Source organism: Myxocyprinus asiaticus, chromosome 48 (genome assembly GCF_019703515.2).
Source record: "Myxocyprinus asiaticus isolate MX2 ecotype Aquarium Trade chromosome 48, UBuf_Myxa_2, whole genome shotgun sequence".
NCBI classification, from domain to species: domain Eukaryota; kingdom Metazoa; phylum Chordata; class Actinopteri; order Cypriniformes; family Catostomidae; genus Myxocyprinus; species Myxocyprinus asiaticus.
The window spans coordinates 18247255-18270849 of NC_059391.1; the positions used below are offsets into that span (position 1 = coordinate 18247255).

Genomic DNA, 23595 nt, shown 5'->3' on the forward strand with positions numbered 1-23595 from the left:
CAATGATTTAAACCCTCAGAATAAATGTGCATATATAATATTTAAATTCTAATAGTAGGGCGATATGAGGTTTTAAGACCTTTTTGACCTTTTTTGTGGTTTGAATAACAAATTGGGCTCCAATCTAAGTATCTTGCTCCCCCTATTGACATGTAGGGATAAAGCACACTGTATGTGATGCTTCATGAGGCATGTGGTTCCCCTATAATCACAGTTGACATTTAAAGGGGAAACATCCCTTCAGTTATTTAGAAAAGTGGTCTATCAGTAATACAGGCTTCATCCGAAAACAGGAAAATGCTGCCTTCGGAGGCAGTATAAGGAGGTAGGATGAAAATAAGGTGCTTTTGAAAATGTTCGGAGACCAGTTTCCCTAAGAGTTCAATTCATTTAAAATCTTGAATGTTTGGTTACATACTTGTTGCAGGTCATGTTGTCAAACTCGCAGGCCTTCTCTGTGAGAATTAGGACTTAAAATTTGAGCAGAAAATTTGGCAAATACATAGATAAGTATTTTTCTTTTTTTGGTAAATTAAAACAAGTTTTCATAAATGTGTAAAGCAAGAGAAGCTGTAAGTTACTTTTATTTACATACTGTGCATAGTTCACATACTTTAAGTAAATTATGTGTTTTGGTTATGAGTTATCAATATGTGTTGTTTTGCCCCATTATGACCAATAATCATCATCAGTAATCATTTATCTAATTGCCTTAAAGGAATAGTTCACTCAAACATGAAAATTCTCTCATCATTTATTTACTCACCCTCATGCCTCAGATTATGACTTTCTTTCTTCTGCTGAACGCAAACAAAGAGTTTTTGAAGAATACTTCAGCTCTGTAGGTCCATACAATGCAAGTAAATGGTGACCAAAACTTTGAAGCTCAAAAATCAAATAAAGGCAGCATAAAAGTAACAGAAAAGACTCCAGTGGTTTAATTCATGTCTTCAGAAGCGATATGATAGGTGTGGGTGAGAAACGGATCAATATTTAAGTCCTTTTTTATTATCAAATCTCCACCTTCACATTCTTCTTCTTGTGTTTTGGCAGTTCACATTCTTCATGCATATCGCCACCTACTGGGCAGGGAGGAGAATTTATATTTTAAAAAGGACTTAAATGTTGATGTTTTTTACCCACACTAATCATATCGCTTCTGAAGATTTGGATTTAACCACTGGAGTCGTATGGATTACTTCTGTGCTGCTTTTATGTGCATTTTTGAGCTTCAAAATTTTGGTACCCGAATGGTACAACTTGCATTGTGAGGACCTACATAGCTGAAATATTCTTCTAAAAATCTTTGTTTGTGTTCAGCAGAAGAAAGTAATACATATTTGGGGTAGCATGAGGGCGAGTAAATGGGTGAACTATCCCATTAATAGCTATGTAATTTACTAGTTTTAGAAATGTCCTTGTGGATGTATCATAAGTAATTTGATTTAAGTTAATATGGGTCGATTTGTCTTACCTTTCTCAGTTTGTTATTAACACTGTTATATAACAATGTTAATAACATCATCTAAAATGTTGTGATTTGGGAATTGTGTAATGCTATGGACATGTTTGTGCTGTGTGTATATGTGTGAATGTGTGCTGAGTTTCATTAGTGGAAAGTTGTGCCTTCACTTTCTATGTCACTGGGAGTCGCCACAAAGGGGAGGGACTTAGGAACCAAGGAACAATGCTTGTGTTTGTGCAACGGCCCCTGAGTGGCTAAGCGACTGGCTCTGTCGGATCTCTTGACTATAGCTGCACACATTGTCAGCATGCATAGGGGGAAGTGGACAGCTCGATCCGACTGGTTAATGCACTGACAGAGGTAAGAATATCATAATCGTTCTTTCAAATAGAGTTCCAAAATTGTGTAATGGTCAAATGTGCGGGGTTGTGTGAGGGGGGGATCTGTTTGGGGTGGTTGTGGAAAGTCTTAGTCAGGATAGGAAGTGCTTTTGGATGGGGAGGAAGGGGGCACATCTCACTTGTCTGTGTTTTTGCAGTGGAGGGGTATGAATAGAGCAGGACTGAAAGAAAGCAGGCATGCTCAGAATGCCAGTGGGCTCCAGAAAAGACAGAGAGAGAGGAAGAAAAAGCGACAAAGAAAAGAGAGGATGTGATTATGCTGGATGAAAAGATATAGAAGGGTAAAAGGGAGAATAGTTAATGGAAACATAAATGACAGAAAGGAAAAGTAACTAATTTTACCCAAAAGTGAGGTTTACAAAAGGTGAAGGAGAAGAGAACAAGAAAACAAGAAAAGAAGTGACAAAAATGAAAAATACTATCGAAATGAGTTTTGAAAACCTGCCATTTTACCTGCAACCTGCAATAATAGGTAGGTGAAGTATAACTTCAAGCTGTGTGATGCAGTGTGACATGCTATAAATCATCTAAAATTATTCCAAACTAATTTTCCTCTTCTTCTGTAATGATTATACATGCAGTTTTATGTTCTCATATTAATTGAGAGACAACATGGAATATTTGTGCTTTTAAAAATTCATTTGTCACAATGCAGGACCATTTCAAACAAACTATTGAAGGCCAAAAGTTTATTTAAAATTGTGGGAAAATGTAAAAGAAATGCTGACCATTTACAGGACATAAGATATACACTTTCCTTTATACTTGTGTACATTTTAACCTCAGATCTTGATGTTAACTAAAATACTTTTAAAAATAGTACAGTAAATGAACATGTCATTGTCTATCAACCAAAGAAAGTTTATTCTGCTTTACTCTAGTCTACTGTAGTCTACTCTGCTCTTGAAAACCAAAAGTGCAGCACTGATATATACAGAAAAAAAAACAAAAAAAAAAAACAGCAAGTTTTGAAGGAAGTGTGAGAGATTTGGTCAAGCTGTAAATGTTCATGTTTAATTCTTTTTAACAAGTGAGTTTGTTGATACCCTGTTGAAACACAGGAGATCATGCTGATAAGCCCTTCGCCTGTTAGCATTCATCTTTAGGTTAATTCATGATGTCACAACCTCATTAGCTGCAAGATTAGAGAGACTTTAGGGAAGATGTTCTCTGTATGTTTGTGCACTCTAGAAATGCGCTATTCAGAAATGAAAACCATTCATTTCTGTTAATTGTGGAGAATGTGACGTAAAGATATGTTGCACAATATTTTGGAAAGTGATCATTCTGTAACCATAGATAGAATTGTCTTAAATGTCATGCCCTTACTTTAAAAATATATTTTGTCTTTCTTGTTTCTTGCTTAATAGCAAGTTACAGGGTGATTCATTTTTACCAAAGAGTGGCTGTTCTCACAGAAAGCAATTGTGTAAAGGCTGGCACACTGTGCCAGGAGGCTGGCCGAGTGGGCCCTCAAAGGTTTGTGTTGAAACCTTTGCAGCTTAGAGAAAAGAATTGGAGAAAATCAGTTAAAGTGTGGCCAAGATGGCCGAGCAGAAAGTCAGGTAAATCTACAACTTCTCTCATATTTCATTTGGTAAATAATAACTTAATCTTAGTTTAATGAGCAGATGTAGGATCCATCTAAGCGATTATTTTGACATATGAGCCTGCATGTGGTTTTGTCTGGTTTTGATTTGTCTGTTTGTGTGGATGGGTGGATTTGCTTGTGCTTGCATGTTTGTTTCCTGGTGTTCACAGCCTCCCTGCTAAGCTGATTAACGGGGGTGTGGCTGGACTAGTGGGCGTGACCTGCGTCTTTCCCATTGATCTCGCCAAGACCCGCCTCCAGAATCAGCAGGGTTCCCGTGTCTATATTGGAATGTAAGTACAACGTCTTCATGAAGTCCTGTACATTACAATGACGCTTATCTCTCATACCCTGAACTTTGTTTTGGTGTCTACTACTGGTGTTATGGAATCAGATAGTTTGAAAATATGGCAAAATTTGTCTTTCAATTTTAGGAGGCCTGTTTGCATACTGTCATTTTATAGTCTTTGATTAGCTGTTAGAGTCACAGTTGTCACACAACAGTACTCAACATGTAGTGCTTTATATTGCATGTGTGAGAGAAGAAAAATTACACCTGGTATGCAAGCATGGACATCTTTTATTTTAATGAATCTGTGTACTTGGTTTTGTGCCTCTGATTGTTCAGTGCACAAGTTTAGGGAGACAACAGAACACGGTAACCCATACAGAAATTGTATATATGGACATATGAATAAAGATATACAATTATAGTTGTGAAATAATACTGTACATTATGGTGCTGTATATGATTATTATTATAATATATATATATTTTTTTTATTTTTTTTTGGAATGGTATGGAGAAAATATTCCTACTCCCTGAAAGATATTAATAAGTGTTCTTAAATCAAATCTCTGTGACAGCACTAGACTGTGCAAACAGAAGACAAAAATGTGTCCGTGAGCAGTGGACAGTCATCAGTTGAGGGTGCTATTTTGTTACTGTTGTGTTTGACGGCCCTGAGAAGATGCACAGCTGCTCGGTGGCAGTCTCAATAATAGTACAACCATATCTTTGGTTTTGGAAAGAGGGGCATGTCTATTTCAACAGGACAGTTTGGTGGATGTTCCAGAATGGCTAAAATAACTTATAGCACCTTTAAAGGAATATTCCGGGTTCAGTACAAGTTAAGCTCAATTGACATAATTTGTGGCATAATGTTGATTGGCACAACAATAAATTTTGACTTGCCCCTCGTTTTCTTTAAAAAAGCAAAAATCTTGGTCACAGTGAGGCACTAACAATGGAAGTTAATGGGGGCCAATTTTTTTAACTTTAAAATACTTACTGTTACAAAAGAAAAGCCAGAAGTGGTAAACAATATGCGTGTCAACATGATTTTTGAGTGATCAAATTGCTTAACCTTTTTTGTGTAAAGTTATAGCCAAGTTATATACGATGAAATGTCAAAAAACCCTTAACTCCAAAAATGACTGTAAAATTATGATTAAAACAAATTTACAGCTCAAATAATAAATTTTACTGAAGAATTCATGTAAGCGTTTTTATAAAATTATAAGATTCACATTTCTGCCTTTAAACCCTCCAAAAATTGGCCACATTCACTTCCACTGTAAGTGCCTCACTGTAACCTAGTTTTTTTCTTTTCTTTTCTTTTTTTAATGAAAATGGGGGGCAAGTCGAAATACATTTTTGTGGTAATCAACATTATGCCACAAATGCTGTTGTTTGAGCTTAACTTGGATTGAACCCGGAATATTCCTTTAAGACATTCAGTATATGTACATATTCAAATTTCACTATTATTTGGGATAATATATGTTGCATATGTAGTATTTTGCAAAATATTTTGCATATACTGTATGTATATTATTTTTTTAATGTTTTATATGGGTGAAAACCATATATGAACATACATACTGTATTATATACTGTATGTGTTTACATACATTCCCATATATCAGATTTCTGTATGGGGAAATAACAATGTGTTATAATTTCAGCATCTTAAAAAAAACAACTGCATATAAAATTTCACTAGAAGCAGGGGATTTATGAGGAAGACATGTGTAAGTGTTTTACTCTGGGCGGAGGACTTTGTCTGGTGAAAATTATTGCCTTGGATTTTCCTGCATGACTCAGATGATGCAAAACAACTCGAGTCACGTGCCACTCCATGTTTGATCTGGAAAAAAAGATTATTTACACTCCCAAATGTTTTTCAAGAACCCCTTTTTAAGTAGTTAGCTCGGATAACTTAATGCATGGGTAGAGGACGTCGTTACGACCAGAACAATACGGATCGACCTGAACCAGAAACCTTGGATTAACAGCGATGTTCGCGCGGCACTTGATGTGCGGACCTCCGCTTTTAATTCCGGGAATGCGGAGGAGCATAAACAAGCCAGTTATGCCCTCCGAAAAACTATCAGAGCAGCAAAACGCCATTACAGGAACGAGATTGAAGGACAGTTTAACACCACCAACTCTAGAAGCATGTGGCAGGGAATTAACATTATCACGGACTTTAAAGGGTATAAAAACTTCGCCGTGAACACCGCTGCCTCTCTCCCGGATGAGCTAAATACTTTTTATGCTCGTTTTGAGGGAATTAACACCGCCCTCGTGGAGAGAGCTCTCGCAGCCGAAGCTACAGAGGTTAGTTCACTCTCCGTCTCTGTAGCGGATGTAACCCGATCCTTCCGACGGGTGAATATCCGCAAAGCCGCGGGTCCAGACGGCATTCTGGGCCAAGTCATCAGAGAGTGTGCAAACCAACTGGCTGGTGTTTTTACGGACATTTTCAACCTTTCCCGCTCTTTGTCTGTAGTCCCCACATGCTTTATAACGTCCACCATTGTGCCTGTTCCAAAGCAATCCAAAATAACTTGCTTAAATGACTGGCATCCTGTTGCTCTGACCCCCATCATCAGCAAATGCTTTGCGAGACTAATCAGAGATTACATCTGCTCTGCCTCCCTCACTAGGCCCATTGCAGTTTGCTTACAACCGCTCCACTGATGATGCCATTGCATCTACACTACACACTGCTCTCTCCCACCTGGAAAAAAGAACACTTATGTGAGAATGTTGTTTGTAGACTACAGCTCAGCATTCAACACCATAGTGCCCTCCAAGCTTGATGAGAAACTCCGGGCTCTGGGCTTAAACAGCTCGCTGTGTAGCTGGATCCTGGACTTCCTGTCAAGCAGATGCCAGGTGGTTAGAATGGGCAGCAACATCTCCTCATCACTGACACTCAACACTGGAGCCCCGCAGGGCTGTGTTCTCAGCTCACTCTTGTATTCCCTGTACACACATGACTGTGTGGCAACACACAGCTCCAATGCCATCATTAAGTTTGCTGATGATACGACGGTGGTAGGTCTGATCACTGACAATGATGAAACAGCCTACAGAGAGGAGGTGCACAATCTGACATACTGGTGTCAGGAGCACAACCTCTCCCTCAACGTCAGTAAGACAAAGGAGCTTGTGGTGGACTTCAGGAGAAGAGACAGAGAACACAGTCCCATCACCATCAATGGAGCATCAGTGGAGAGAGTCAGCAGCTTCAAGTTCCTGGGTATCCACATCACTGAGGAACTAACATTGTCCATCCACACTGAAGCCGTTGTGAAGAAGGCTCATCAGCACCTCTTCTTCCTGAGACGGCTGAGGAAGTTTGGAATGAACCGCCACATCCTCACACGGTTCTACACCTGCACTGTAGAGAGCATCCTGACTGGCTGCATCTCCGCCTGGTCCGGCAATAGCACCGCCCACAACCGCAAAGCACTGCAAAGGGTGGTGTGAACTGCCAGACACATCATCGGAGGTGAGCTTCCCTCCCTCCAGGACATATATACCAGTCGGTGTGTGAAAAAAGCTCGGAGGATCATCAGAGACTCCAGCCACCCGAGCCATGGGCTGTTCTCACTGCTACCATCAGGCAGGCGGTATCGCAGCATCAGGACCAGCACCAGCCAATTTCATGATAGCTTCTTCCCCCAAGCAATCAGACTTTTGAGCTCTTGATCTCCCACGATCAAAATACATCAGCACTGCACTTTATTACTCTTATATCTCACACCAGACTGTCATAAATTATATTATTATTATACTATATTCTCTCTTAACAACACACTGGCAACTTACTATCAACCGACAGCCTGAATATCAATACAGTACAATACAACCTACTGTACATTCTATATATACTACATATACTTTTTTATTGTATAATGTGTATTCTATATTGTGTGTATTGTATACTGTACATTGTATGTTATTATTTGTATATTGTGTTTTGTATAATTATGTGTATATTAAATTTTAAATTGTGTTTAAATCTGATGTTCATAGTAAATTGGTATATGTCTCATCACCGTCACGACTACTCTGTTGCTCGGAACTGCACCCAGGAATTTCACACACTATTGCACTTGTGTATATGGTTGTGTGACAATAAAAGTGATTTGATTTTGATTTTTGATGTGTGATATATTGATGTGAGGAGAAGTATACTTTTTATTTGTTATGTGTTTTTGTTATGTGTGTGCAACTGATTTATTTCTTTGTACACTTATACAAAGAAACACTTTATACATATATGTAACAGGCACAGCAAATACCCAAGTGCTTTGTGGGAAAGAGTCCTACATTTTTTCAACCATACTCACTTATCCAAGAATTCTTTGTAAAAGTCTGCTTAGGGGTTTGGGAAACACAGTCATCTGAGAATAGAAAGCAGTAAAACACAGTTTATATCTGTTTTTTTTTTTTTTTTTTTTTAAGAGATTTTCCACTTTTTATTTTGGTTGGTTTATTCCAGTTACAAAGAATAATATTAAAGGGATAGTTCATGCAAATACAAAGCCTGTCATCATTTACTCACCCTCATGTCATTCCAAACCTTAACGACATTCTTTATTCAATGGAACACGAGGAGATTATTATTATTATTATGCTCTTTTTTCATACAATGAAATTGGATGGGAACTAGGACCCTAACATTCTGCCTAAACTCTCCTTTTGTGTTCCACAGAAGAAAGAAAGTCATAGGGGTTTGGAACACATGAGGATGAATAAATGATGACAGAATTTTCATTTTTGTGTGAGAAATGCCTTGAAAGCAAGAAATAACTTTAAAACTACCTTGCTTGAAGGATGTGTTTTTATTGAGATGAGAACATTCCATTGACAGTTGCATACAACAGACTCAGATCATTGTGTTCAGTTAATGATATTGGACATGTCTGTTTTTTATTTATTTATTTTTATTCTTTATTTTTTTGAAGGCTTGATTGTTTGGCAAAGACAATAAAAATGGAGGGCTACTTTGGGATGTATCGAGGTATGATGTTTCCTTTCCTTTTAGCTATTAGAAACTTGTTGTGACATAAACTAATAATTTTGTGTAATTAAAGGAACAGTTCACCCAAAAATAAATCTTCTCTCATCATTTACTCACACTCATGCCATCCCAGATGTCTATTACTTTCTTTCTTCTACTGAACACAAAGATTTTTTAGAAGATCTCAGCTCTACAATACAAGTGAATGGTGGCCAGATCTTTGAAGCTCCAAAAGCACATAAAGTCAGCATAAAAATAATCCATACGACTCCAGTTGTTAAATCTATATCTTCAGAAATTATATGATAGGTGTGGGTGAGAAACAGATCAATGTTTAAGTCCTTTTTTTACTATCAGTCTCCACATTCACTTTCACATTCTTTTTGTGTTTTTGTCGATTCACATTATTTGTGCATATCGCCACCTACTGGGTAGGGAGGATAATTTATTGTAAAAAAAGGACTTAAATATTGATCTGTTTCTCACACACCCCTATCATATAGTTTTTGAAGATATAGATTTAACCACTGGAGTCAAATGGATTACTTTTATGTGGCCTTTTATGTTCTTTTTGGAGCTTCAATATTTTGGTACCCATTCACATGCATTGTGTGGTCCTACAAAGCTGAAATATTCTTCTAAAAATCATACTTTGTGTTTAGCAAAAGAAAGAAAGTCATACACCTCTGGGATGGCATGAGGGTGAGTAAATGATTAGAGATTTTTCATTTTTGGGTGAACTATCCCTTTAATTAGAATTCTAAATTTAAGTTCAAGAAGAGCACATTCATCTAATCTCATAATCACCACTAGAGTATATAAAGCCTTGCTTACCTCTCTCCAGCCGGCATCCCTCCTACACCCCATCTAAAACTTTATTTTAAATTGTCTTAAAATACATTAATGTCCATTAATCCATTAACTTGTATTATCTCTCTTCATGTAGTCCAGGGGTGAACGAGTTAAGTCTCGTGCTCGAGACCCTCTATTGCGGACAGCTATTCAAACCAGTTTAACCATTTTCCGTTATCTCTAGATTATATGAAAACACAAACTATTAAATTGTTCATGTCAACAAACCTATTTATACTATATTACTTCATATTTTCTTACTCATTTTGTTTTAATTATTTCTGATGAGTTCAATGTTAGCCTTAATTTTCAAATATTTTTAAGTGTTTTATGTTTGTAAGATTGGTTGTGCTCGTGTTTGCATGGTCAGAATTTCATGACTGACCTTTTATTGATCATGTACTTACTGATCATATCTTTTTACAGGTGCTGCCGTGAATCTTACACTCGTCACTCCAGAGAAAGCAATCAAACTGGCTGCCAACGACGTCTTCAGGCAGAAGCTCTCCAAAGATGGGTAACCAACATTTTTACCATTTATACAAGCAACTTCTATACTGTTTAAAGAGATAGTTCACCCAAAAATGAAACTTATGTCAACATTTACTCACCCTCACGTTGTTCCAAGTCCCTATGATTTTCTTTCTTCCATGGAACACAAAAGAAGATGTTAGACAGAATGTTATGGACTGACAGCATCAGTCAGAGTTCACTTATTGAAAAAATATGCAATGAAAGTAAATGGCGACTGAGACGGTCATTCTGCCTTGCATCTCCATGGAAGAAAGATAGTCAGACAGTTTTGGAAGAACATGAGGGTGAGTAAATGATGACAGTATTTGACTATCCCTTTAAATGCTGTATTTACCAGCAAGAAAACCTTTTCTGTAAACTTCTCCTCCACAAAGGCATTTAGGACGCCAGCGACTTTTTCGACTAAATATTTCCTTGATTAATCAATTCAATAATGCCCTTCAATAGACCAATAACTGGTGTTTCTTGATTTTATTCCACATGATCTTATCTACCCCAACTGCGCATAGAAAATTAGCTCTGTGGGGAGAAATCCTTGCGGGCTGTGGGGCTGGAACCTGTCAGGTGGTAGTCACCACCCCCATGGAAATGCTAAAAATACAACTTCAGGATGCTGGCAGGTTGGGTAAGTGTGTTTATTATGCTGCCCTGAGTGTCATCCAGGGTATGTAGGTCTTAATTGGGAAGCCTAAATAAGTACAAAGGTTAGCCAGATGTAATAGAGGCTGTTTTGGTATAAGAAACAAACAATGATGTGTCACTAATGCCGTGCCTTCAGTTTTTGTTTAACAATGTGCGACAGAACATGGTCCATGTTGTTCCAAACCCTTATGACTTTTTTCTTCCATGGAACACGAAAGGAGATGTCAGGCAGAACGTCTGCATCAGTCACTGTTCACTTTGACTGTATTAAAAAAAAAAAAAAAGATGCAATGGAAGTGAATGGTGACTGAGGCTAACTTTCTACCTATTAATGTCTCCTTTTGTGTTCCACAGAAAAAAAGAAAGTCAAACAGGTTTGGAAAAACATGAGGGTGAGTAAATGATGACAGAATTTTCATTTTTGGGTAAACTATCCTTGTAAAACATTCACGCTTACTGAATGGGTGGCATGTTCTCCAATACCAGTTCATGGAACCAGTCTTTATATGCTTTCTTACTAAATTCACTAGTTCACTACAAGATGAAATAAAAGCTAATAATGACTGAATATTGCCCAAATGATTTGAAAATGGTCTGTTTTTGTCTTTACAAGCTGCTCAGCGGACTGTCACTGCCTCTGCCTCTGCCTCTGCCACTTGTCCGACCGCCTCACTAGTTGCCTCTCAGGCAGCCCAACCAGGCACCAATTCCCCACCTCGACCATCAGCGACCCGTATCACTCTGGATCTTCTTAAATCCCAAGGCCTCAGAGGTCTTTATAAGGGGGCGGGAGCTACACTGATGAGGTACAACACAATTGCCCTTATAACTCATGCAGATCAGGAGTGTAATGGAATATTTTAGAACTTTAATATTTAATTAAGTTATTTTAAGTTTTTTGATGGAAAAGGATAATCCAAAAAGAATAAAAGGATAGTCCAAAAATGTAAAGATTGTGTCACCATTTAATCACCCACATTAATAACATTTTGAAAAACATTGACACTGCTCTTTTTTTCCATAAAATGACAGCTTATTCCCACACTTTATTACCAATAAATTTCTAAGACTTTTCCATGACCTTTCCAAGCGTTTGTGATTGCTGGATACAGATTTTTAAAAATCATTTTGATTCAGACCAATTTGCTAACAAATCATTTAGTCCTATTTGTGACTGATTAATTGCACAGAACTGACTCAAAAAGTAAAAAACAATTCACTGACCAATCGAATATCACTATGGCTTGAGATAAAGTTTTACACTACAGAAGATCAATATATAGCTCATGAAATATTTTAGAGCAGAATATATATATATATATATATACAGGTGCATCTCAATAAATTAGAATGTCGTGGAAAAGTTCATTTATTTCAGTAATTCAACTCAAATTGTGAAACTCGTGTATTAAATAAATTCAATGCACACAGACTGAAGTAGTTTAAGTCTTTGGTTCTTTTAATTGTGATGATTTTGGCTCACATTTAACAAAAACCCACCAATTCACTATCTCTAAAAATTAGAATACATCATAAGACCAATAAAAATAACATTTTTAGTGAATTGTTGGCCTTCTGGAAAGTATGTTCATTTACTGTATATGTACTCAATACTTGGTAGGGGCTCATTTTGCTTTAATTACTGCCTCAATTCGGCGTGGCTTGGAGGTGATCAGTTTGTGGCACTGCTGAGGTGGTATGGAAGCCCAGGTTTCTTTGACAGTGGCCTTCAGCTCATCTGCATTTTTTGGTCTCTTGTTTCTCATTTTCCTCTTGACAATACCCCATAGATTCTCTATGGGGTTCAGGTCTGGTGAGTTTACTGGCCAGTCAAGCACACCAACACCATGGTCATTTAACCAACTTTTGGTGCTTTTGGCAGTGTGGGCAGGTGCCAAATCCTGCTGGAAAATGAAATCAGCATCTTTAAAAAGCTGGTCAGCAGAAGGAAGCATGAAGTGCTCCAAAATATCTTGGTAAACGGGTGCAGTGACTTTGGTTTTCAAAAAACACAATGGACCAACACCAGCAGATGACATTGCACCTCAAATCATCACAGACTGTGGAAACTTAACACTGGACTTCAAGCAACTTGGGCTATGAGCTTCTCCACCCTTCCTCCAGACTCTAGGACCTTGGTTTCCAAATGAAATACAAAACTTGCTCTCATCTGAAAAGAGGACTTTGGAACACTGGGCAACAGTCCAGTTCTTCTTCTCCTTAGCCCAGGTAAGACGCCTCTGACGTTGTCTGTGGTTCAGGAGTGGCTTAACAAGAGGAATATGACAACTGTAGCCAAATTCCTTGACATGTCTGTTTGTGGTGGCTCTTGATGCCTTGACCCCAGCCTCAGTCCATTCCTTGTGAAGTTCACCCAAATTCTTGAATCGATTTTGCTTGACAATCATAAGGCTGCGGTTCTCTTGGTTGGTTGTGCATCTTTTTCTTCCACACTTTTTCCTTCCACTCAACTTTCTGTTAACATGCTTGGATACAGCACTCTGTGAACAGCCAGCTTCTTTGGCAATGAATGTTTGTGGCTTACCCTCCTTATAAAGGGTGTCAATGATTGTCTTCTGGACAACTGTCAGATCAGCAGTCTTCCCCATGATTGTGTAGCCTAGTGAACCAAACTGAGAGACCATTTTGAAGGCTCAGGAAACCTTTGCAGGTGTTTTGAGTTGATTAGCTGATTGGCATGTCACCATATTCTAATTTTTTGAGATAGTGAATTGGTGGGTTTTTGTTAAATGTGAGCCAAAATCATCACAATTAAAAGAACCAAAGACTTAAACTACTTCAGTCTGTGTGCACTGAATTTATTTAATACACGAGTTTCACAATTTGAGTTGAATTACTGAAATAAATGAACTTTTCCACGACATTCTAATTTATTGAGATGCACCTGTATATACAGTATACATATAAATTGTCTGTTTCTGATCAATGGCTCACTACAGTCGATATACCACTGAAATATATCATGTTTCTACATTCACAGCAGGGTTGGGGGGAAATTAATTTAAGAATAAGCTCCCTTTCAATTCACAGGATGTTGGGACTGGAATTTGAATTGGAAGGACAGGAGGAAATTTTCTGAATTGATATTCAAAGACATTCAACAAAATGGATAAGAACAGATGACTTCTTAGGTAAACTATTAAAGTGCTACATGTTGTTTGGCTCTATTTTGGGGGTAAATAAGGGCATTCCAGGAAATTAAATGCTTCATCCATGAAAATGAAAGGTAGTTTATTAAATATAATGAAATATATGTGCCTTTCTTTAATCCATGGATCATTAAAAGGAGATGTTAGGCAGTATGTTTGTCTCAGTCACCATTCACTTTCATGGCATCTTCCGTGACTTAGGCTGTCATTCTGCCTAATGTCTTCTTTTGTGTTCCATGGAAAAAAGAAAGTCACATAGGTTTGGAACATGGTGAGGGTGAGTAAATGATGAACTACTGAAAAAAAAAAAATTCTGTATACATATTATTAAAAACTACTCTTAAAGCTTATGGAGTTCTTTAAATGTCATTCTATATAAATTTTTTAAATGAAACTTTTACCCCTTAAATTCAAATTATAGTTTTGCAATCCTTTTTGTTACCTCAATTCACATTCAGGAATTTAAAAGGCATTCTTAATTTGATTCTGAATGGCACACAACCCTGATTCTCATTCATCATTAAGAGACAAAAACTAATCAAACACAGCAATCAATCATGATTTATCAATAATGTCCTGCAGCTATGTCTATTCTACTGCATGACTGTGGCTCCATGTCTATTTTCCATTCAGGGACGTTCCCTTCTCCATTATCTACTTCCCACTGTTCGCCAAACTCAACGCGGTGGGCCGGACTGAGGATCGCCATAGCAACCCCCAGAAGCAGGCCCCCTTCCTGCAGTCTTTCGTGGCTGGCTGCATGGCCGGATCAGTGGCTGCAGTAGCTGTCACTCCCCTGGACGGTGAGATGCAGGCAAGAGAGGAGTAGAAGAACACAATATGCTCTCTCTTCTTTTGTTAGTAGAAAAAGCTGTCCGAGCCGGTTAAAATCTGCCCTAATCCTGCTTCAACAGTACTGAGAAAATGTTGGGTGAGGACAGTTAGTTAAAGAAATTGTTCACCCAAAAATGAAATTCTTTAAACATTTCAAACCCGTATTACTTTTATTTTTCCATGGAACACAAAAGGAGATGTTTGGCAGAATGTAAAGGACTGACAGCCTCAGTCACAATTCAATTCCATTGCCGTTTTTTCCATACAATGAAAGTGCATGGTGACTGAGGCCATCAGTACCTAACATTCTATCTAACATCTGCTTGTTTGTTCCACAGAAAAAAAGAAAGTTATGGCTTGTAAAGTTCAAAGCAGGTCACGTTATACCTACACCTGTTACTACAGTACATAGTTTTAGAAGGCAAAAAGTGTCAAAGTGTCTTGTAGTGATATTTGTTATTTTCAGTCATAAAGACCCGTCTGCAGACCTTACAGAAGGGAGAGGGAGAGGACTCTTATAGAGGCATCATTGACTGCACACAGTAAGAATTTTCTTTGTATTGAATTCTTATTATGTTATACCTGAAGTTTGAAACTCTGTGAAGTTTGCATTAAGATAAAACTTCTAGATATCCCTTACAAAAAGTAATGTGGCAGTAAAATAGTAAAGAGATGGCATCGTGGTTCTTTGATATATACGTACCATGGTAGTTAATGATTACCATAGTCATATACCATGGTATTTATATGGTACTACAAGGTACTTCATAGAATACCACAGTACTAAAGGTTTTACTTTTTTTTTTTTTTTTTTTGTGGGTGATATGACAGATAATCCGTTGTTGACCAAATACCAATCAAATACTTCTGTCACATACTATACTCCATTTTAGACTATTTTAAACATCAGATTCTTTTATAATTATTATGCATGCAGCTTTTATGACCTTTGAACTTATTTTGATTAAGAGATTACATGGAATATTTCTACTTGAAAAATTAATTTGTCACATCACAGTACACAGTAAAATTTAACCTTAAATCTTGATGTTGATAAAAATGTTTATGGACATAAATGTATATAAATGTATAGTATGTGAAAGTTTGAAAACATGCATCTGCCCTTTCACAGGCGCATTTTAAAGCGAGAGGGACCAGCCGCATTTCTCAAAGGAGCGACGTGTCGAGCATTGGTCATCGCTCCACTCTTCGGCATCGCCCAGGCCGTATACTTCTTGGGTATTGGTGAGCATGTGCTGGGGTTGCTGGGATAGCAGCAGGTGATGTCACCTCAATCATCAAAACACACTGTACTGTTTCTACAAAACGTACAAAAGGCGAGGGAGAAAGATGAGAAGAAAGGAAGGGAAAATAAGAGAAAAGATGTGGAAAGTAAAAAGAAAAGAAGGTCCCAGATTTCATTTGAGATGTAAATAAAAGGTAAAAATGGAGTGAAATTAATTTACCCAACCAATGGAAGTTCAAACACTTTGGGAGAAACAAGGAGGGTTGTTTAATGCTAACATACATTAAGACCCGGTATTGTAAACTAACCATGTTTAAGTATCTAAAAGCTGTAAACAGGGTTCTTTAGGTAAGACAGGGTCCTGTTATGACCAGTCTGGCAGGGTTTTTTGTCCACAGAGTTGAATTATATTATTTTGTAATGATTCTGGACTTTTATTTGTTTTTGAAGTGTGTAATTTTTTCGATGTTAATGCCAGTTTAATATGCAGACAACTTTAAGTAAGCCATTTGTAGGTTGATTGCATGAAAAGTGTCAACACTGCAAGCTTTGTGGCGCTTTCAAAGCATTGCTCTGTTTGTTTGAGCATCCTGACCAGCCAGACACAGCAACATTGGCTCAACCAATGGTGTGAGTTTAGGGCGGAGCTACCTGTTCTGTCCGACCAATGGCAGACTGGGGAAGGTTCTAATTGAAAAACATCATTATTCTTGCAAGAGAGCAACAGTCTTGTTCCGGAAGTAAAAATACCAGTCATTTTTCTCCGTAGGGGAATTTATTTAAAAAAATAACTAATAAACCTTTATTAATAAACTAAAGACAGTGAGCACTGAGGTTGGTAATCAGTGGTATATGCTTGCTGCTGAAGCTATCAGTCTGTATTATTTCAAGTAAAAAAAAAAAAATAAAAAAAAAAAAAAACGTTTTAAATAGCTTAATTCCAGTTGAAGAAGTACACTACCCATGACCCTGAAAATCCACCAATCGGAGAGTCATGACAAACAAACCACGGCACAAGAGCTATGCAGTGACTGCCCACTGCATGATGCAGTGTGGATGACGCAACCGTCTCCCTACACAATATATTTGTATATTAACTTTAAATCTATATCTTTATAGTTTTCCATAATTTTTAATTCGATAATATAATTCACGATGCCTCATAGGATTGCATTTCATTACCTCATAAAAGACATTAAAGCTATGTTCAGGCTGTCAATCCAAATCCAGTTTTTTTTTTGTGTGTGTATCTGATCAGAATCCGATCTTCATGATTGACTGCCTGCACTGTATATTGCAATTGATCAGAAGCGATTTGTGTGTCCAGTGGCTATCTTCAATTTCTGGCATATCTGCATTGGTTACTATAGCAATGTTGTTGCGTAAGTATGCAAAAAATCAATATGGAGGGAAATGGAATAGAGATGTTAGCCAATACCATGGCAATGTGTAGCTGCTGTGCTGGATTTCGCCTTAGGAGGCAGTGACAGAGATGGAGGAGGCTGGCATATGGCACTTTATTTCATGCTGTCGTCTCCGCCGGTATCATAGTTCAAAGCAATGTGTGGTCCAGAATCAGACAAACCCAAGTAGGCATAGCTGCAGGCCAGAGATCTCCAAATGGGGGTGGAACTTCCAAAAAGGGGGCGTGATTTCTCTAGAAAAGGGGTGTGGTTACTCCAAAAGGGGGTTGCGCCAACTCCAAAATGGGGCAACACCTTCACAGAAGGTTGGGGTTAGGGAATGGGTTAGGTAAGGGGCTCGCTATATCTTTGCTGGCGATTTGGAGCTCCCGCCCCTTTTTGGAGCAATGCCTGCAGCTACAACCTTCTCGACAGACTAGCATTGACTGGTGTACTCGTCTGGTTGACACCTTTGATGAAACGATGTGGCTGTCGAACTTCAGAATACGCTTAATCTATTAATAATATTCTCTGCTAGACCTACACTCCGCTACCACACTGCTTATTTCTGTCACCACTGCCAGCATGTTTCCTGCAACAATGTGTGACATATAACATGTCTTTACGTAGCATGAAAAAGTGACATACGGCAAAAAGCCACTTGAGATCTGATGAGAGTGGTCAGACTGAATCGGAATTCCAGAAATTTGATTTGAATAGGATTTCAAACCACATATGAACGTAGCTGGAAACAGATTCGTAAAAATCATATTTCATGTGATTTGTTTTGCCGTTCAAACTGGCTAAATTTGATCAGATTCCAATCAGACGTGTACAAAAATCAGATTTGGACTGACAGCTTGAACATAGCCAAACAGTTGCTGGGTTTCCATCCAAAATGTTTCACATTTTTTAAGCACATTTCTAAAAATTCGACTTAAGAAAATCTGAATTGTTGCACGTTTCCATCCACTACGTAATGCGCATTATCACGAGGGAGCCGCCTCGTCATGATGCAGCAGCTAAATGATCTCTCCCTGCTTTGGGGACAGTTTTATTTGCAAGATTGGAGCAAGTATCTCAATTTATTAAATGCATCCACGAGACATCGCAGAATTAGTGTAATATCTGATATAATGTGGGCTGAAATAGCTGCGATGCCCACACACCTCCGGTCTTCGCATACCTGAGAGAGCCCAGTCTCAAAACTGTTCTGGCGGACTGTGAGGACCCACTTTATCGACCAGCTGTGGTTAAAACACATCAGAATGAAGAGCGCTATGTTCAAAGAATTGAGTGCCAAGGTCGGACCTTTCGGTGGGCTAGTCACATCAAGCTAACGTACACTCATAACACATGCATGAATGGTCAAAACACGTCATCGTTTTGCGAATAAGCCATTAATGTGCATTTTAACTAATGTGAAACTCTAGAAAATCCACCTCCTCCTAGCGCATTAAATTTTAAGCGAATTTAGAAAGTGTATTCGCATATCAAGTGTTTCCAGTCAGGATTTCTTATGCACAATTTAAAAACTTAGTGTCTACACTGGACGCGAGCGTTGCGTTACGTCAAATGTAATAGAACCCCATCATAATCAATGATGCTGTCTACATTGGAAGTGTCCGTTGCGGCCCGTCCGTCTTGCCGACATTAAACGGGTGTCCCGTTCCATTTTGCGCTGCACGTGCTGGCACTACTACACAAATTAAATGGTTTAGAATGTTTGTGTCGATGCGTCCAGTGTAGACAGCCTCAAGTCAGCGTGTTGCGTTGCGTTGCGTCAATGAATGAGCCTGGTGTAGACAAGGTGTTAGTTCACAGTCTTGTGCATTTTGCCTTTTTGTCCGATTTTTTAATAATTTTTTGCTTCAAATTAAAATTTGTAATGTTATAGTTCACCTGAAAGCTGGTTGGTTTGGTGGAGGATTTTATGTAATATCTAAGGATAAAATGGATGGGATATGAAAAAGTGGGCGGATACTGTTGTGCTTAATTCTGTTTGGTTATGCTAGTAGCACAGAAATTATATACTTATATACTAACTTTAAAATCCAAGATTACAATAAGTTTTAAACTAAGATGATTCATGATTAAAATAGTGATACATTTAGTGATCAAGGTTAAGGTGTATGTAGGTGGCAGAAAGGAGATTTGAATCAATATGCAGATTGTTCTGAACCTTTAAGGATGAATAAGGATTTATGGATGAATCACACCCATTAAAAAAGCCAAAAAAAAAAAAAAAGAAAAGAAAAAAGATAATCATTGGCCTGCTTTCCTAATCTGTGTAATCTGGTTGCTACTTTAATCCTTGTCTCCCTGCAAATCTCAGCACATTTGAAGAGACTGCTGGGCTTTGCTGTCGAGGCCCTGTCTTCCTGTCATGTACCTTTGAGGAGCAATATGATATGTCTTGTAGGCAATATAATGTCATCATTATGGGCTTATTTTTTTAATGCTTCTATAAAAAAATATTTTAGAGTGCATAATAAATTTAATGCAATAAAGCCTTATCCTTGCCACGAAAGTCTTTCACTGAAAATGTAACAAAAAGGACCAGTGGCTTTTAAAATAAAACCATTTTTCTTTTTTTTTCTTTGTTTGCTTTTATGTAGATAATTGATTGTATAGGAATTAATAGTGCCCTCTACTTTTTTTTGTTTTTGTTTTTTTTGTTGTTGATGTCTTCTCATTCTGTAGTAAAGGGCACAGTGTGATCTGTCAGAATTAGACTGTTCTCACTATGCCGAGAAAAGCTGAGATCTTGAATAGAGACCAAAATAAATCTTAAATGCACTTCTATGAAAAGATAAGATGGAAAAGAGAGAAAAGTGTGATGCTTTTAATTGCACTAATTTGTATTCATGAACATTTCAAAATAAAAGACCTTGCAAATTCGTCAATCAGAAAGCTTGGAGGTGCAATCATTTTGCATGTTTGGGATTGCTGATGTGTCTTTGGAGGGCAGGGTTTTGGAGAAAGCACATGTGGTTGAAAAAATAGAGGTGTTTTAAGGAATTAATAATTTACTCACTCTCATGCCACACTAGATGTGTGATGTTCTTCTGAAGAACACAAATTAAGATATTTAGAAGAATATCTTAGCTCTGTAGGTCCATACCATGCAAGTGAATGGTGACCAAAACTTTAAAGCTCCAAAAAGCACATAAAGGCATTATAAAAGTTTTCAATATGACTTTGGTGTTGAAATCCATGTCTTAAGAAGTGATATGATAGGTGTGTGTGTTAGAAACAGATCAATATTTAAGTACTTTTTTTACTATAAATCTCCACATTTACCAGCCCTGGCCAGTAGGAAGCAATATGCACAAAGAATGTGAATCGCTGAAAACAAAAGAAAAACCATATGGAAGTGGAGATTTATAGTAAAAAAGGACTTAAATATTGATTTGTTTCCACCCACACTTATCATATCACTTCTTAAGACATGGATTTAATCACTGGAGTCATAGGGATTACTTTTATGCTGCTTTCATATGCTTTTTGAAGCTTCAAAGTTCTTGTTACCATTCACTTGCATTGTATGGACTTACAGAGAATACTAGCTTACTACTACTGAATACTACTCAGTATACACTGTATGCTCCTTACTTTATTATATTAAGGTGAACATCAGTAGTATTCTACATAGATGTCACATGACCTCATACTGTGCTTCTTGGATGGTTATTTTTAAATAACCTTTTTCTGAAAAATGCCCTACATTTTGGCACTTCAATCAAATGAGCCATAATAGAAATTATTATAGAGTACACATTTTCTCTGAATTACTTCTGGGTCATTCCTCACACTAGATATGAAAGGGATTCCGTGCAGTGTGCTATTTTGTATACTACACATTTAGTCAAATATACTGTATATAGTATGTCATTTGGGTGTTCCATGCATGAAGAAAATTGCAACAGTATGCATACTAAATACAGTATGCGTACTGCAGTAAGATGTCAATATGCTATTCCATAGCATACAGTATATCTGGTAGGAGTCAGCAAAACAGCTAACATTGATTACAACATTTTTAATAGTACCAGGAAAGCATCATCACAACATTTGCCTCCTCCTTTGTTGTTTTTAAGTTTAATGAGCCTTCATATTCATATACTACAGTTTACCGAGTACTTGTGGACAGCAAAAAGAAGTCTTTAAATTTCAACTATGCAGTTCACACAGACTACAAATCTGTTCTTTGAAAAGCTTTTGTATTTGAAAGTTTTGTAAAAGAAACATAGTCTGGAGTATTTTTTTTTTGGGGGGGGGGGGGGGGGGGGGGGGGATTTTTCCCCTTTTTCTCCCAATTTGGAGGCTTCACGCAATCCACCGCGGCATCCATCCGCGCTCAATTCACCATGCGCCCCACCGAGAACAAACCACATTATAGCAACCACGAGGAGGTTACCCCATGTGACTCTACCCTCCCTAGCAACCAGGCCAATTTGGTTGCTTAGGAGACCTGGCTGGAGTCACTCAGCACGCCCTGGGATTCGAACTAGCGAACTAGCGAACTCCAGGGGTGGAGTAATTTGATCATGCAAAACATTTGTCTCTGCAACTCAGTTGATTTAAATTTGCACCTCATATGCTAGAACTCCACAAGAGGGAAGCATTTTTAATTTTTGAATTATTTCTTGTTATAAAGCCATCTGTACATTTTCACAGTTTGTGACTGCTTTCAGCATTTACGGATATCCATTTGAACTTTCATGCTCACAGAAATGCTTCAAAATATAAATAAAATATATTTGATTTTTTTCTCTGCAGCATAATGCAACACACAACAGGAAACAAATAATGCATTCAGAGATGTATGTACCTACAGATAATCAGCATCCCTATATTTAAGACACTGAATAAAGATTTCCTTAGGAAAACCTGTTAGACTGCTAGCTTAGCGAACAACATTCAGAAGACAATGAGACAATGTAAATTCCTGAGTGCTTTTTGGTCTTTGTGCAGACAGTTTGAGATTCAGGGATTTTAGGGCAAGTTTCCTTGCATGATATCCAGTTTCCCACCAGGTTACACAATCTTTGAATGAGAAGCATAAAATAAAAAACACTCAAAGGAGAGATACATGAGTAGACATGATAAGCCTTTCTTTGGGCTTTTTTCAGAAAGAAAAAAAAAAAAAAAAGCCCAAAAAAGGCTTATCGTGTCTACTCATATATCTCTCCTTTTCCAAAAAGAACAGTTTTCCTCTTCAGAAAATCCACAAAGTAAAACAGCTCCTTTGAATTCCACCGTTCTTTCAAATGCATCTTGGTAACAACACAGTCCATTAGTTCGTAAACTTGTGGTTTTGGTTACCACCAAACAAAGCCACTCTGATCTCAGGCATCATCTGTGAAAGGAGAAGGACAAAGAACATGAAGACTTCAATTCAGCAAAGAGTTCAGAACAATAAGCTTCATTACAGTATAAATATCCTGAAAGAATGAAGAGGAATGGAAGGGCCAGTTTGCATTTATTATACTAGTGTTCACTTTTCTCCTGTGTTGTTCTGTTCCACAAAGTAAATGGATCACAGAAGTACATTATGCATCACAGTTCTATTCTTCTCCCTGGGTTTCATTCACTAACTGTGAGTACAACCAAACAGAAATTGTGATTCATCAAAACATGATTTATTAATACATCATTTTAAAAAAAAAAAACCCACTTGTACACTATTAGTGAATTGAACCCACTATCCTACCTGATGCGCTAGAGGGTCTAATCTACTCTCCGGTGTGTTGGACACCTTGATTTTGCCATCAGCTTTACAGACCTCAACACCTCCTGAACTGAACTTTGCATGAATGCCCTCAGTGTCTAAACACGGTATATTAACAAAGAAATCCCCAAATCACATCATCATACCTTAATCATGTCATCACAGGCTTTAAGGACCTCCAGTCGTTCATCAAATTAGACATCTGATTGTGGATTTAAATGGAGACATCAATGAATACAATGATCACTTTTTCATGCTACGTAAAGACATGTTATATGTCACACATTGTTGCAGGAAACATGCTGGCAGTGGTGACAGAAATAAGCAGTGTGGTAGCGGAGTGTAGGTCTAGCAGAGAATATTATTAATAGATTACGTGTATTCTGAAGTTCGACAGCCACA

At 37.7% G+C, this 23595-nt stretch overlaps 1 protein-coding gene across 1 annotated transcript; it reads left to right on the forward strand.

Moving 5' to 3' along the window:
• The first annotated feature begins 1405 nt into the window (after nucleotides 1–1405).
• On the forward strand, nucleotides 1406–20365 carry LOC127437572 (mitochondrial glutamate carrier 1-like). The gene is made up of 10 exons (XM_051692577.1): nucleotides 1406–1825; nucleotides 3237–3431; nucleotides 3628–3750; nucleotides 8723–8778; nucleotides 10057–10147; nucleotides 10674–10789; nucleotides 11420–11612; nucleotides 14610–14779; nucleotides 15277–15352; nucleotides 15943–20365. Exons 2-10 carry the CDS (start codon nucleotides 3412–3414, stop codon nucleotides 16082–16084), a joined length of 987 nt encoding a protein of 328 aa, XP_051548537.1. The 5' UTR covers nucleotides 1406–1825; nucleotides 3237–3411; the 3' UTR covers nucleotides 16085–20365.
• Nucleotides 20366–23595: the final 3230 nt, after the last annotated feature.